This window comes from Alosa alosa, chromosome 22 (assembly GCF_017589495.1).
Source record: "Alosa alosa isolate M-15738 ecotype Scorff River chromosome 22, AALO_Geno_1.1, whole genome shotgun sequence".
NCBI classification, from domain to species: Eukaryota; Metazoa; Chordata; class Actinopteri; order Clupeiformes; family Clupeidae; genus Alosa; species Alosa alosa.
In genome coordinates, this window is record NC_063210.1 from 28,403,141 (window position 1) to 28,415,640 (window position 12,500).

General features: G+C 43.5%; 1 protein-coding gene across 4 annotated transcripts in view; it reads right to left on the bottom strand.

Annotated features, from left to right (window-relative positions):
• Positions 1–12,500, bottom strand: part of LOC125287871 — a 71,436-nt gene that overhangs the window by 52,518 nt on the left and 6,418 nt on the right. For all 4 annotated transcript variants that reach the window (XM_048233933.1, XM_048233934.1, XM_048233932.1 and 1 more), the window contains exons 3-4: positions 1,490–1,594; positions 1,362–1,404 (exon numbers count right to left, since the gene is read on the bottom strand). In XM_048233933.1, coding sequence (XP_048089890.1) covers positions 1,362–1,404; positions 1,490–1,592 — 146 coding nt within the window. In that variant the 5' untranslated portion in view covers positions 1,593–1,594. The remainder of the gene's footprint in view (positions 1–1,361; positions 1,405–1,489; positions 1,595–12,500) is intronic.

Genomic DNA, 12,500 nt, shown 5'->3' on the forward strand with positions numbered 1-12,500 from the left:
GAGAGAGAGAGGAGGAGGGAGGAGAGAGAGAGAGGAGGAGGAGTGAGAGAGAGAGAGAGGAGGAGGAGAGAGAGAGAGGGAGGAGGGAGAGAGAGAGGAGGAGGAGAGAGAGGAGGAGGAGGAGAGAGAGAGGAGGAGGGAGGAGGAGGAGAGAGAGAGGAGGAGGAGAGAGAGGGAGGAGTGAGGAGAGAGAGAGAGGAGGAGGAGAGAGAGAGAGAGGAGGAGAGAGAGAGAGAGAGAGAGAGAGAGAGGAGGAGGAGAGAGAGAGGAGGAGAGAGAGAGAGAGGAGGAGGAGAGAGAGAGAGGAGGAGAGAGAGAGAGGAGAGGAGAGAGAGGAGGAGAGAGAGAGAGAGAGAGGAGGAGAGAGAGAGAGGAGGAGAGAGAGAGGAGGAGGAGGAGAGAGAGAGAGAGGAGAGGAGAGAGAGAGAGAGGAGAGGAGGAGAGAGGAGGAGTGAGGAGAGAGAGAGAGGAGGAGGGAGAGAGAGGAGGAGGAGGAGAGAGAGGAGGAGGAGAGAGAGAGGAGGAGGAGGAGGAGAGAGAGAGAGAGGAGGAGGAGAGAGAGAGGAGGAGGAGGGAGAGAGAGAGAGGAGGAGGAGAGAGGAGGAGAAGTGAGAGGAGAGGAGGGATGATGATGGAGGAGAGAGATGAGGAGAGAGGAGGAGGAGGAGAGAGAGAGGAGATGGAGGAGGAGAGAGAGAGGAGGCAAGGAGGGAGGAGAGAGAGAGAGGAGGAGGGAGAGAGAGAGGAGGAGGAGGAGAGAGAGGAGGAGGAGAGAGAGGAGAGGGAGGAGAGAGAGAGAGGAGGAGGAGGAGAGAGAGAGGAGGGAGGAGGAGAGAGAGAGAGGAGGAGTGAGGAGAGAGAGAGAGGAGTGAGGAGAGAGAGGAGGAGGAGGAGAGAGAGAGAGGAGAGAGAGAGAGAGAGGAGGAGGAGAGAGGAGGAGGAGGGAGAGAGAGAGGAGGAGGAGAGAGGAGGAGGAGGAGGAGAGAGAGAGAGGGAGTGAGGAGAGAGAGAGAGGGAGGAAGGGAAAGAGAACAGAGAGAAAGGTACAGAGAGAAAGGGAGGAGGAGAGAGAGAGGAGGAGGAGGAGAGAGAGAGGAGGAGAAGAGAGAGAGAGGAGGAGGAGAGAGAGGAGGAGGAGGAGAGAGAGAGAGGAGGAGAGAGAGAGAGAGGGAGGAGGAGGAGAGGGGAGGAGGAGAGAGAGAGAGGGAGGAGGAGAGAGAGAGAGGAGGAGGAGGAGAGAGAGGAGAGAGGAGGAGTGAGGAGGAGAGAGAGAGGGAGTGAGGAGAGAGAGAGAGATAAAGGGAGGGAAAGAGAACAGAGAGAAAGGTAGAGAGAGAGAGAAGAGGAGGGTGAGCTCGTACGGCTGTGTGTAGTCATCGTTGTCATGGTTTTCAGTGATGATGCCTGTGGAGGGAGAAGAGATAAACCCATCTTTGAGATCTCATTGGTCAGTTCATATTCTCTGCACTGTGATTGGTCAGATACTCACTGTGGGAGGAGGAAGATCTCATGCAGTTCAAACAGAGGCTGGTCAGCAGAATGATGGACAGGAGCACAGTAGTCCCGCCCACCAATAGGCCCAGCACCTCCATACCTACACACACACACACAAACACACACATGCACACACACACACGCACACACGCACAAACACACACACACACACACACACACACACACACACACACACACAAACACAAACACACACACACACAGTTTTACACGTGATGATGCCAAAGTACAGGCTACAGGGCACACACGCACACACACACACACGCACACACACACACACACACACACCGCCTTGCATACGCATGCGCTTGGCATGCGCCGGTAGCTCTTCAATGCTTCACTAAAGGGAAGAGAGACAGTTTTTCAATCTTCACATCATTGTGTCACTTATGCACATCAAAAAAGCAGTTTCTGATTTCTTTGAACAAGTTGCAAATGCTTTGGTGCATCCATACAAATGATTATGTACAATTCTCTGCTGTTTCCTACATTATCAATTGCTTATGTCACGTTGATCAAAATGTATTATAATGGGTCTCTGTTGAATAGTCTCACAACATTTAAGCATTAGTTCATAGCATAAGTCTTTACATGCAAAATGGTTGAACAAGTTGTCATAATATGTCGTTGTGATGTGGATGACAATTTGTGGCCCAACCGACAGGAACGTCAGGAGGTGCAGCAAGACTGCACAGGAACGTCAGGAGGTGCAGGAAGACTGCACAGGAACGTCAGGAGTGCAGTGTGTGAGGAGAGTGTGTGTCATGGTGCAGTATGTGAGGAGAGTGTGTGTCATGGTGCAGTATGTAGTGTGTGAGGTACAGTAGGGAGAGTAAGTATTTGAACCCATGCTAAAGTTGAAGAGGAATATAAAATAATCTGTTAGAAATTGATCTTAATGCCTTAATTAAAAAAAAATATATTAAAAATCCAACCCGAACACCAATTTTAGTGAATGAAGAATGTATCGTAAATAAATAGAGATTTGCATGATGTGTTTTTTTTTTTTTTGTTAAGTCTATTAGCTGGTTTGATGTTCATTGAGTTCAATGCCAATCGAACCAGCTAATAGGCTAACTGAAAAATACACCATGCAAATCTCTAGGTATGGTGAAGGGTATGTGGTGATATTTTAATTCCAAAGGCCAAGGTACCTTTATCAGGATGCATAGTATCCTGGATCCATATTTTCTTAAAGGTTGGATTTTTACTCATTTTTTAAATTTAGGCATTAAGATCAATTTCTAACAGATTATTTTATATTCCTCTTTTTAGTCAACTTTAGCATGGGTTCAAATACTTACTCTCCCCACTGTACCTCACACACTACATACTGCACCATGACACACACTCTCCTCACACACTGCACCATGACACACACTCTCCTCACACACTGCACCATGACACACACTCTCCTCACATACTGCACCATGACACACACTCTCCTCACACACTGATTCCCAGGGTCAGTGCCTCGTGCTTATACGGCCCTCAGTACATTCATGTGGAGTTTTGACCGAGTCTCTTTTACTGTCCATATTACTGATGTGGATTTGTTATCTTATCATCCTGTTTATGTTCTACCTCATCACACATACACACACACACACACACACACACACACACACACTCATCTGGTGGAAACTGAAACTGAACATAGTGGCTTTCATGTTTGAGAATGGGGGAGTGTATGTGTGTGTGTTGAAGAGTGCTGTTGTGTTTGATGATGGTGATGTGTGTGTGTGTGTGTGTGTGTGTGTGTGTGTGTGTGTGTGTGTGTGTGTGTGTGTGTGTGTGTGTGTGTACGTGGGAGGGTTGGTTTACTGTTTACTGGTTGGCATGATGGAGACTATTGAGATGTCTGTGTGTGTGTTTGAGGGAGAGGGAGAGGTGTGTGTGAGAGAGAGAGAGTGGGGGGGTGAAAGAGAGAGAGAGAGAGAGGGGGGGGTGAGAGAGAGAGGGAGAGAGAGAGGGGGGTGAAGAAGAGAGAGAGAGAGAGAGAGAGATGCAAATGTGTGTGTGGGAGAGTGCTGTTGTGTTTGATGATGGTGATGTGTGTGTGTGTGTGGGAGAGGGGGCAAGGCAGTGAAGGGCACTGAGCTTGTGAGGGGGTTGATTCTAAAGGTTGTGGTTCTAAACGAGGTAAGACTCCAACAGCCAATCATAAATCTGCCCTGTGAGTTCAACCAATCAGATTATTGAGTGGAGCCACATCTTCACTGTGTGTGTGTGTGTGTGTGTGTGTGCAGTGTTGGGAAGGATACTTTCAAAATGTATTCCGTTACAGAATACAGAATACATGCCCACAAATGTAATTTGTAACATATTCCGTTATATTACTCAATCTGAGTAACATATTCTGAATACTTGGATTACTTCCGCATTGAATTGCATTTTATAAGTGTAGGAATGCGGCCATCAAATCCTGCTTACTAAACAGGCATATTCTGGTGTGTTCTGTTCCAAACGGCTGAAGTGTGCCACATAGGAGAATGTAAAGTCAACCAAGCTACCTGATACAACTATAAAATAGCAAGGTGACCAGTACAACTATAAAATAGCAAGGTGACCAGTACAACTATAGAAATAGCAAGGTGACCAGTACAACTATAAAATAGCAAGGTGACCAGTACAACTATAGAAATAGCAAGATGACCAGTACAACTATAAAATAGCAAGATGACCAGTACAACTATAGCAGGCACACTGGCTGCGTTTTGACGGGTGCAATATGAGGCTAGTGCAAAACGGCGGGGTTTGAATTTAAACATGGAAACAATGTCATCATAGATTGCTTTTAGGAGCTTCTGGGAATGCATGGAGTTGCCTTAATTTATTTAGAGAGTGAATAAACTTATGAAACAGACAAGTATCGTTGATTTCAACAATGTAACTGTATTCTAAATACCAACTTTTTCACTTGTAACTGTATCGGAATACAGTTACTCATAATTTGTATTCTGAATACGTAACGCCAGTACATGTATTATGTTACTCTCCAACACTGTGTGTGCGTGTGTGTGTGTGTAGAATGTAATTGAAAGGCTGCCAGCAAAGAGAGCGCAGTAAGCAAAGTGTTAAATGTTAAATGTGCTGCTAATGTGTGTGTGTGTGTGTGTGTGTAGATAGATAGATAGATAGATAGATAGATCCTTTATTGATCCCCAGGGGAAATTCAAGGTCTGAGCAGCATACAGACAACACAAACACATTCTTTAACAGCAGAAAGAGTAATTAAAGTATATAATATAAAAACACAACTAAGCAATAAGGACAGTAGAAGATAAAGAATATGCTAAATATACTAAAATACAAATTATACTAACACTTAATCTAAATCAATTCTAAAAACAGTATCCACATAGTGGTGATTAATCAATCAGAGGTGCTTGCAATGACTGAGGCAGGGACTGAGCCTGTGATTCTCTGTGCATAGTAAGGTATGGTAAGGTGCTCTAAGGTGCTCTGTGTGAATGAGTGTCATGGTGGTAGTGCAATGGTGATAGTGGCCATGGTGATAGTGCAAATGAGTAAGTCCAACAGTGCAAGAATAAAGTCTATATATCTATATATTTAACTATTTAAGAAAAGGTATAAGTATGGCCACAGTTCGGCTGTGGCATGGAGGGGGGTATGCATATGTGCTAATGTGCTAATATAGCACAAAACAGTGAGGCATAAAGACAGTGGTAAAAGTGGCTAGTGGACAGACAGTATCCAAACATGGAGGGGGTGAAGAGGTAGACAGACTATGCAGAGAAGTCTATCTCTCCTCTTCCCTTAAGTAAAGCATTGAACAGTTCAATGGCCCTGGGGACAAATGACTTTCTCAGTCTGTCTGTTGTGCAAGGCAGTGAGCGAAGTCTCCAGCTGATCAGGCTCTTCTGCTTAACAATAGTGCTGTGGAGTGGGTGACAGTCATTGTCCAAGATGTTGATCAGTTTGTTCAGGGTCCTTTTGTCAGATAGTGAAGTGATGCACTCCAGTTCAGCTCCCACTACAGAGCCAGCTTTCCTTACCAGCCTGTCAAATCGCCCCGCATCCGTCTTCCTTGTGCTTCCTCCCCAACATACCACTGCATAGAAGAGGACGCTGGCAACAACAGACTGGTAGAACATCCTGAGGAGCTTAATGCACACATTGAATGAGCGCAGCCTCCTCAGGAAGTACAGCCTGCTCTGCCCTTTCATATAGAGTGCATCAGTGTTGGCTGACCAGTCCAGTTTATTGTCCAGGTGGAGAGCCAGATACTTGTAGGTGCTAACCACCTCCACATTGACCCCATCAATGTGGACTGGTAGCAGAGTGGGCTTAGACCTGCGGAAATCCACCACCATCTCCTTGGTCTTTGAAGTGTTAAGTTGAAGATGATTGAGTTTGCACCATTGCACAAAGTCCTCCACCAGGCTCCTGTACTCCTCCTCCTGCCCGTTCCTGATACACCCCACAATTGCAGTATCATCAGAAAACTTCTGCATGTGGCATGACTCGGTGTTGTAGCGTGTATGTATGTGTGTGTGTGTGTGTGTATGTATGTGTGTGTGTGTGTGTGTGTGTGTGTGTGTGTGTGTCAGGGTTTTCATTGTCTGGTAATTACTGGACATTGGCTGGAAAAAAAAGGAAATGTCTGACAAAATTAAATCTCTCCGGTCAAATTGTCCGTTTGAAATTGGCTAATAATCCCGTCCCCTAACGCAATCTGAATGTGAGAATAAGCCTTAAAATGTAAGCCTATATTAAAGCAATACGTCCTTTGGCTATGTTTTTAAATGTACAGGTTCTACCATTTGAAAGCTATTAAACAACACGCATAGCCTATGCTGCATTTCAAATAGGAAACATTTCAAATAGGAAGCGCACGCTTAAAACGTCCATGTTCGAACAAATGAGTGAGGCGGTTCAAACATGGCCAGGCCCAGGCAGACTAGCCTTAAAAGTTTTTTTCAGAGGCCAGGGCGATGGATGATGATAAATTGGTAGCGTCTGAAGCCTCAGATGTCGGTCAACTCCACCACCACCAGATAAAAAACAGAAGTGTCGGGGGTATCTGTCGGAATCATGACGTTGGAAGTGGAGTTGCGGGGGGTGCGGCCGCTCCAAGACACTGTCATTCTCTGTGTACACTGGACATGCAAAGTGTTCTTTACCCAAAGCATACAGTAGGCCTATGCGTTCTCTGTCTATGATCTGCAGGGTTAGGGCCTCCTCGACAAGGAGATTGCTGGTCCGCGGATAATTTCCGGCACAATTAAACGGTAGTTTATCATTGAACCGCGGACCGAAATAAAAAGAAACTAAACATTTCCCAGAATAAGAAACATTTCTTAATGTATTGTTATCAAATAAAGAGGCATAGCATTAGAGGGTAGTGGTGTTATCAAATAAAGAGGCATAGCATTAGGGGGTAGTGGTGTTATCAAATAAAGAGGCATAGCATTAGGGGGTAGTGGTGTTATCAAATAAAGAGGCATAGCATTAGGGGGTAGTGGTGTTCTCAAATAAAGAGGCATAGCATTAGGGGTTAGTGGTGTTATCAAATAAAGAGGCATAGCATTAGGGGGTAGTGGTGTTATCAAATAAAGAGGCATAGCAGGGGGTGGTGGTGTGGCTCATTCTTTGTGTGCGCATCTGTGTAAGTTAAACAGTCACCACTGGAGATAGCGTGGGTAGCAGCAACAAACAACGTAGCCTTTTAAAACAACGAGCAAAGCGGACTCTTGCTGTCCATGAAAACATAGATACTGGCTAGATCTTGTTAGGCATGTTTACGTAAGTTAGGCTAATGAACATGTTGCATTCTATTCAGCCTGATTATGTCATTCTTTAAGCTACATAGCCTGTCTCCAGTTTTCCTCAACTTGACTAATTAAGAAGCGATAATAGGATATTTGACCGGCATATCATCAAAATGTCCGGAAAACGAAACCTCTGCCGGTAACTTTGACTGGCACCATTTTTTTCTAGCAGAAACTCTGGTGTGTGTGTGTGTGTGTGTGTGTGTGTTTAATTTGTATTTTCCCAGTGAGACGCTGCAACAACCCAAACAACCGGTAGATGGCTCAAGTGAGCAGGGTGTCTCGTAAAAAGAAATGGAGCCTGGAAAACCCTACACAGACTTCACTACAGACTTTAGCAGACTGGTTTAGAAATAATTTAATAGCCAGAAATATGCCTGCCCTGCCCTAATAAAGAAATATTTGGTTAACTGCGAGTGAATCCCGTTTACAGCCGTGAGAAGAAACGCATGGGACAAATTAAACATTCTGGTTTTCTCCCAGTGCAGCGATGATAGACAGACATAATTTGGACAAAATATAGAGCATATTAACCTCCGTTGCTCAGCCAAATGCCTTCCTGTTATCACGGAGTTACAGGCGATAAACGATTTTTGATGGTCACAAGTTTACTTCATTAGCGGTTTATTTTTTTTTTGATTATTAAAGAGTGTTTTTCATTTAAAGGTTTGACTTCGTGCTTATTCAGTAGAGCATTTAGTGCTCTCCCCAATCCCAGACGTTCACATTGCATGTTTGTTTGTAATGGGTGCAACCCTTGAGATAGGCTATGCGTTTGACGGCAATGAGTTGTTAACAGACATGAACCAAGACATATAGCCCAGCAGCAATCTAGGGACTGTTCGTTATTTATTGAAGGGGCCACCGGAGGAATTTTGAGTGCTTCAGTCAAAAGTTGCATGACCTTCCCCTGCCAATTGTCGCTGTCTTCCGCCCGCGCTGCTTTTCGCCACAGCCACACACTGTGATAAGGTTCTTAAATCAATCTTTCCCGTGAGCTTGCATGGTACCAGTCCTTCCTTTTCAAATGTGTTGCGCCATTTCACAAATAATCAAATGTGATTAATAGTATGACAAATAATCCCTGTTCACGGGGACCGAAACAATGCATGCCAACTTTTTCCCGTGTTTATCACGTATTTTAACTTTCCCCGCTGTTTTGCCGTTTTAATGTTTTCCCGTAGAATATCCCATATTTTAATACTCTCACAACAGCCCTGCCATCGGGCCTGTCTCTGTGTTGCCCTGCTGCTACCCCTTGCCCTTCCAACGAAACAGATGTCTTCAAATACTTTTACTTTTTTGTTTACTTGAATGTTATGTTTGTCTGTGGACCTAAATTGGTAAAATATGTCTTGCCTTCACCGTGGGATAGTGAGAAACGTAATTTCGATCTCTTTGTATGTCTGGAACATGTGAAGAAATTGACTATAAAGCTGACTTTGACTTTGACAAATCATCGTTTTCCTTGCTTGAAGGCGAACTTAGAGTGATGTTAACCTATTTAAGTTTAACGGCGTGATTGTCGTGAGAGCACGATTCATTGGCGCTTGCATGTTCGGCCTTATGTCTACGTGCGCACCTGAGGCTACAAGAGAAAGAATTTCCCCTGTTTGTATGTTCACTGCAAGTTGGCCTACCATAACTTACCAACTCTGCACTGTAGACCCTAACTGGCTATTTATATGTTTCTGTGAAATAAGCAAATGTATTTGTTCAACTTTATGAAGCAGAATTACGCATAGGCTACTTGGAACATAATACATTTAACAAAGGACAGATGTATGTTGCTAGTGACAAAATATTAACTTTCAGTGTTTTACGATGTCTTTGTCATGGGGAAGTGTTTTTCCCCATGCATTTATTCTAGGTTGGCTGGGGGGAAGGGGGCCATCAGATATTTGTGCCTAGTTAATCCGGCCCTGCCCCCAACAAATCACACCTTCCCACCTCTTACAGCTTAAAAGAAGTCAAGAGGACTCCTTACTCACAGACCTATTCACAAACCTGCGGCATTTTGCCGTGTTTTGAAATCATGCAGCTACAGGAGCTTCCAATCGTGAGGAAGCAATTTTGCATTGTAGGCATAACTAACATGCAATAACGCCGCCAACAACAACCAAAACTAGGCTAATCATTGTCAACATGTAAATTAAATGTAACATTATTGTGAATCAAATTAAAATGTTCTCTTTTGCAAACGTAGGCATAGTAACAGAATAATTTAATAATGTTACAAAGATACTACATCAATCTGTATGTTTCATTAGGCTACTAGGCTGTTTTGCCTTGATTCATTTAGGCTAGGCCTTGTTATTCAGGGCCGTATTGGCGCTGAATAAAATTTTTATTCAGCTCCTAACTGGCGAATTTAGGAGCAACTCCTAAAAATAATGGGCGTTTCACTCCTAACTTTAGGACTCTTAATTTATTCACAAAAAGTAATTCACGAAGCATTTTAGACCTAAAAGTAGCACCTAAGTCTGGGACAGCTTAAGTCGAGAGGACTCCTAACTCACTAAGACCTATTCATAAACAGCTTTTTTGTGGCATTTTTTTTACGTTGCGATGTTTTGAAATGTGTAGCCTATCGCCAACAGGAGCTTCAATCATGAGGAACAATTTTGCATTCATAAAAGGGATGCAATAAGCGCCACCAACAACAACCAAAACTACTCATTGTTAACATATAAATGAAATGTAACGTTTCATTGTGAATCAAATTAAAATGTTCTCCTCTTTGCAAAGCGTAGCCTAGGCATATGGTGACAGATTAATTTAATAATGTTGCAAAAGGTAGGCTACTGCATTAATCCATAGGCCTATGTTTCATTAGGCTACTAGGCTATTTGTTTTGCCTTACTCTTTATTCATTTAGGCTAGTCCTTCGCACTACTTGTGTAGCGCACGCATTCTCCGACCTGTCACCTGTCACTCATCATTGGAAGAGAGGTGTTTGGAATTCCCGCGTTACAATCATCAGCCAATCAAGGTGGTCACTTTAGTCAAGCTCGTGCATGAGTAATGACGTCATCCATAGCCACGAAGACTCACTCCTAGTTTCGGAGTTGTCTAAAAGGCTTTGTGAATAACTTTTAAGAGAAAACACCAAGCTAAAATCTTATTATTATATTATTCATCATCTTCCGTCCTTGTGTAGCGCACGCATTCTGAGACCTGTCACCTGTCACTCATCATCGTAAGGGAGGTGTTTGGAATCATGCCCAGCGTTACAATCATCAGCCAATCAGCCAATCAAGGTGGTCCGCTTGCCCATTTACCCAAATTAATGGTCGAATATTACTGATGATCATTGTTATTTAAGAACATGCAGTGTCGCGGGGTACCAAAAACATCTTGCTCGTAAAAAGCATCATAGCGCACATTCTGGCGGGTCTGTTATTTACTGTAGGCTGCGCCAAACCACAGGCCTTTATTTTGGGCATTCATTCATTCATTCATTCATTCAACCTTTATTTATTCTCGGAGGGTCATTGAGGGAAGCCCTCATTTTTCAATGAAGCCGAGATTACAGAAAGCGAAACAAAGCTCCACAAACAAGACAACATTGAGGCCTTCTGTTGAAGAATTTTTATATAAAGTCTCGCTAACAGTAATCCTCCTGCCCTGATAGGCCTACCACAGCTGTGGATAGTGTGGAATGTTCAAGTAATAACACAATCAATGTGTGTCTCAATTGTCCCCAGCTGACCACCTCACACATTTCTCTAGATTTTGCAGCGAACTTACATGACACAATGCCATAAAATATGCCAGTTTATAAGACACAGAATAATGTTTGTAATGATACCAGGTAGGCCCTACGTTTAACAGGAACAAGTGTAATGAGCTATTCATTGTCAAAGGTGCATGGTGAAGTGAAATTCTTACTTTGGAAAACAAACATTTGCGATATCATCGCCCGATCATCAGAATATTGCAACAGATTCTGTGTTCTGGACTGCAGGTAACTTGTTAAGCCAGTGGTTCTCAAACTTTTATTTCATTCGCACTTTGATTAAGGGGCATGACTGATGATAATGGAATAACGTGTTATCGAGGCTTTTGCAAGTCAGCATCTTGACGGTAGTCTATTAAAAATGTAAGTTTTCGATGTCCCAAGCGGAGAGCCATACTTTATTGTTTTTAACAATCTCTATGCTACTCACAAAAATGTAGGCATGGGGACATGATGAAGTAGGCTATCAACTGTCGTGTGTTAAATTATTGTGACTACGAGCCAGTGGTTTTCAAACATTATCGCGTGACTTCGGACATCTAACTAAATGCAACAGGCTCATATCGTCCTGCATTAGCAAAATGAGGACCAGTGTTTTGTCAAATTGCAAATAGCTATTCGTTTTAACGATTTTTTTTATGATAGTATGAAGTGCTTTTTTGGCTACTATCTTAATCTTGGAATATGGGGGGAGGGAAGTGGCGTCTGCAGTCAGCCAAATATGAATGTAATTCTGCGGCATAAAGCAGATGTATTTGTTTATTGTACAGAAAAATAAAAATGACATGTCAAGCAGTCAATTGACTACATTGCAGTCAAGTAGGGCAAATTAAGACACTGTTTTGATTTGCGTAGTTCGTTACCCCCAACACTGACAATAACATAGACAGCAAATTAAGATATTTTTTTCGTTTTGTGGAGGCGGCACGGTAGGCTATCAAAAGCAGATTGCGATTTTCGCTACCACCGTGTAGTCAAGCCTTAAGCCATACCCAAATAGCCTTAATCGAGGTAATGTTTAATTACGATTTATTTTGTTATTGAATTAAGTAGGCTGGGATTCCTCTTGGTAACAATTACGTTTAAAGGTAGCCTAGCCTCCTGCTTTTTAGAAGAGGGGCAGTCAGGCTACTGACAGGCGATGTACAGTGGCAGAGCGGCGCACAGTGGCTGAAAGTGGTACTAAAGCTTCGCGAGCTTCCGCAGCTTCACACAGCGCCTGTGTGTCGCGACTGAAGTGGCCATTTGAAAGCGATGCCCACTGTATGTGTGTGTGTGTGTGTGTGTGTGTATGTGTGTGTGTGTGTGGTTAAATGTGCTGCTCATGGAGAACTACACCGCTGAGTTCTTGTTGTTTCTTCTTAAAGGGTCCTAAAGGGTTCCAAAGGGTTCTAAAGGGTCCCCACGAGAATAGTCACATGATATGAGACTGACCAATCAGGGAAGGAAACAGA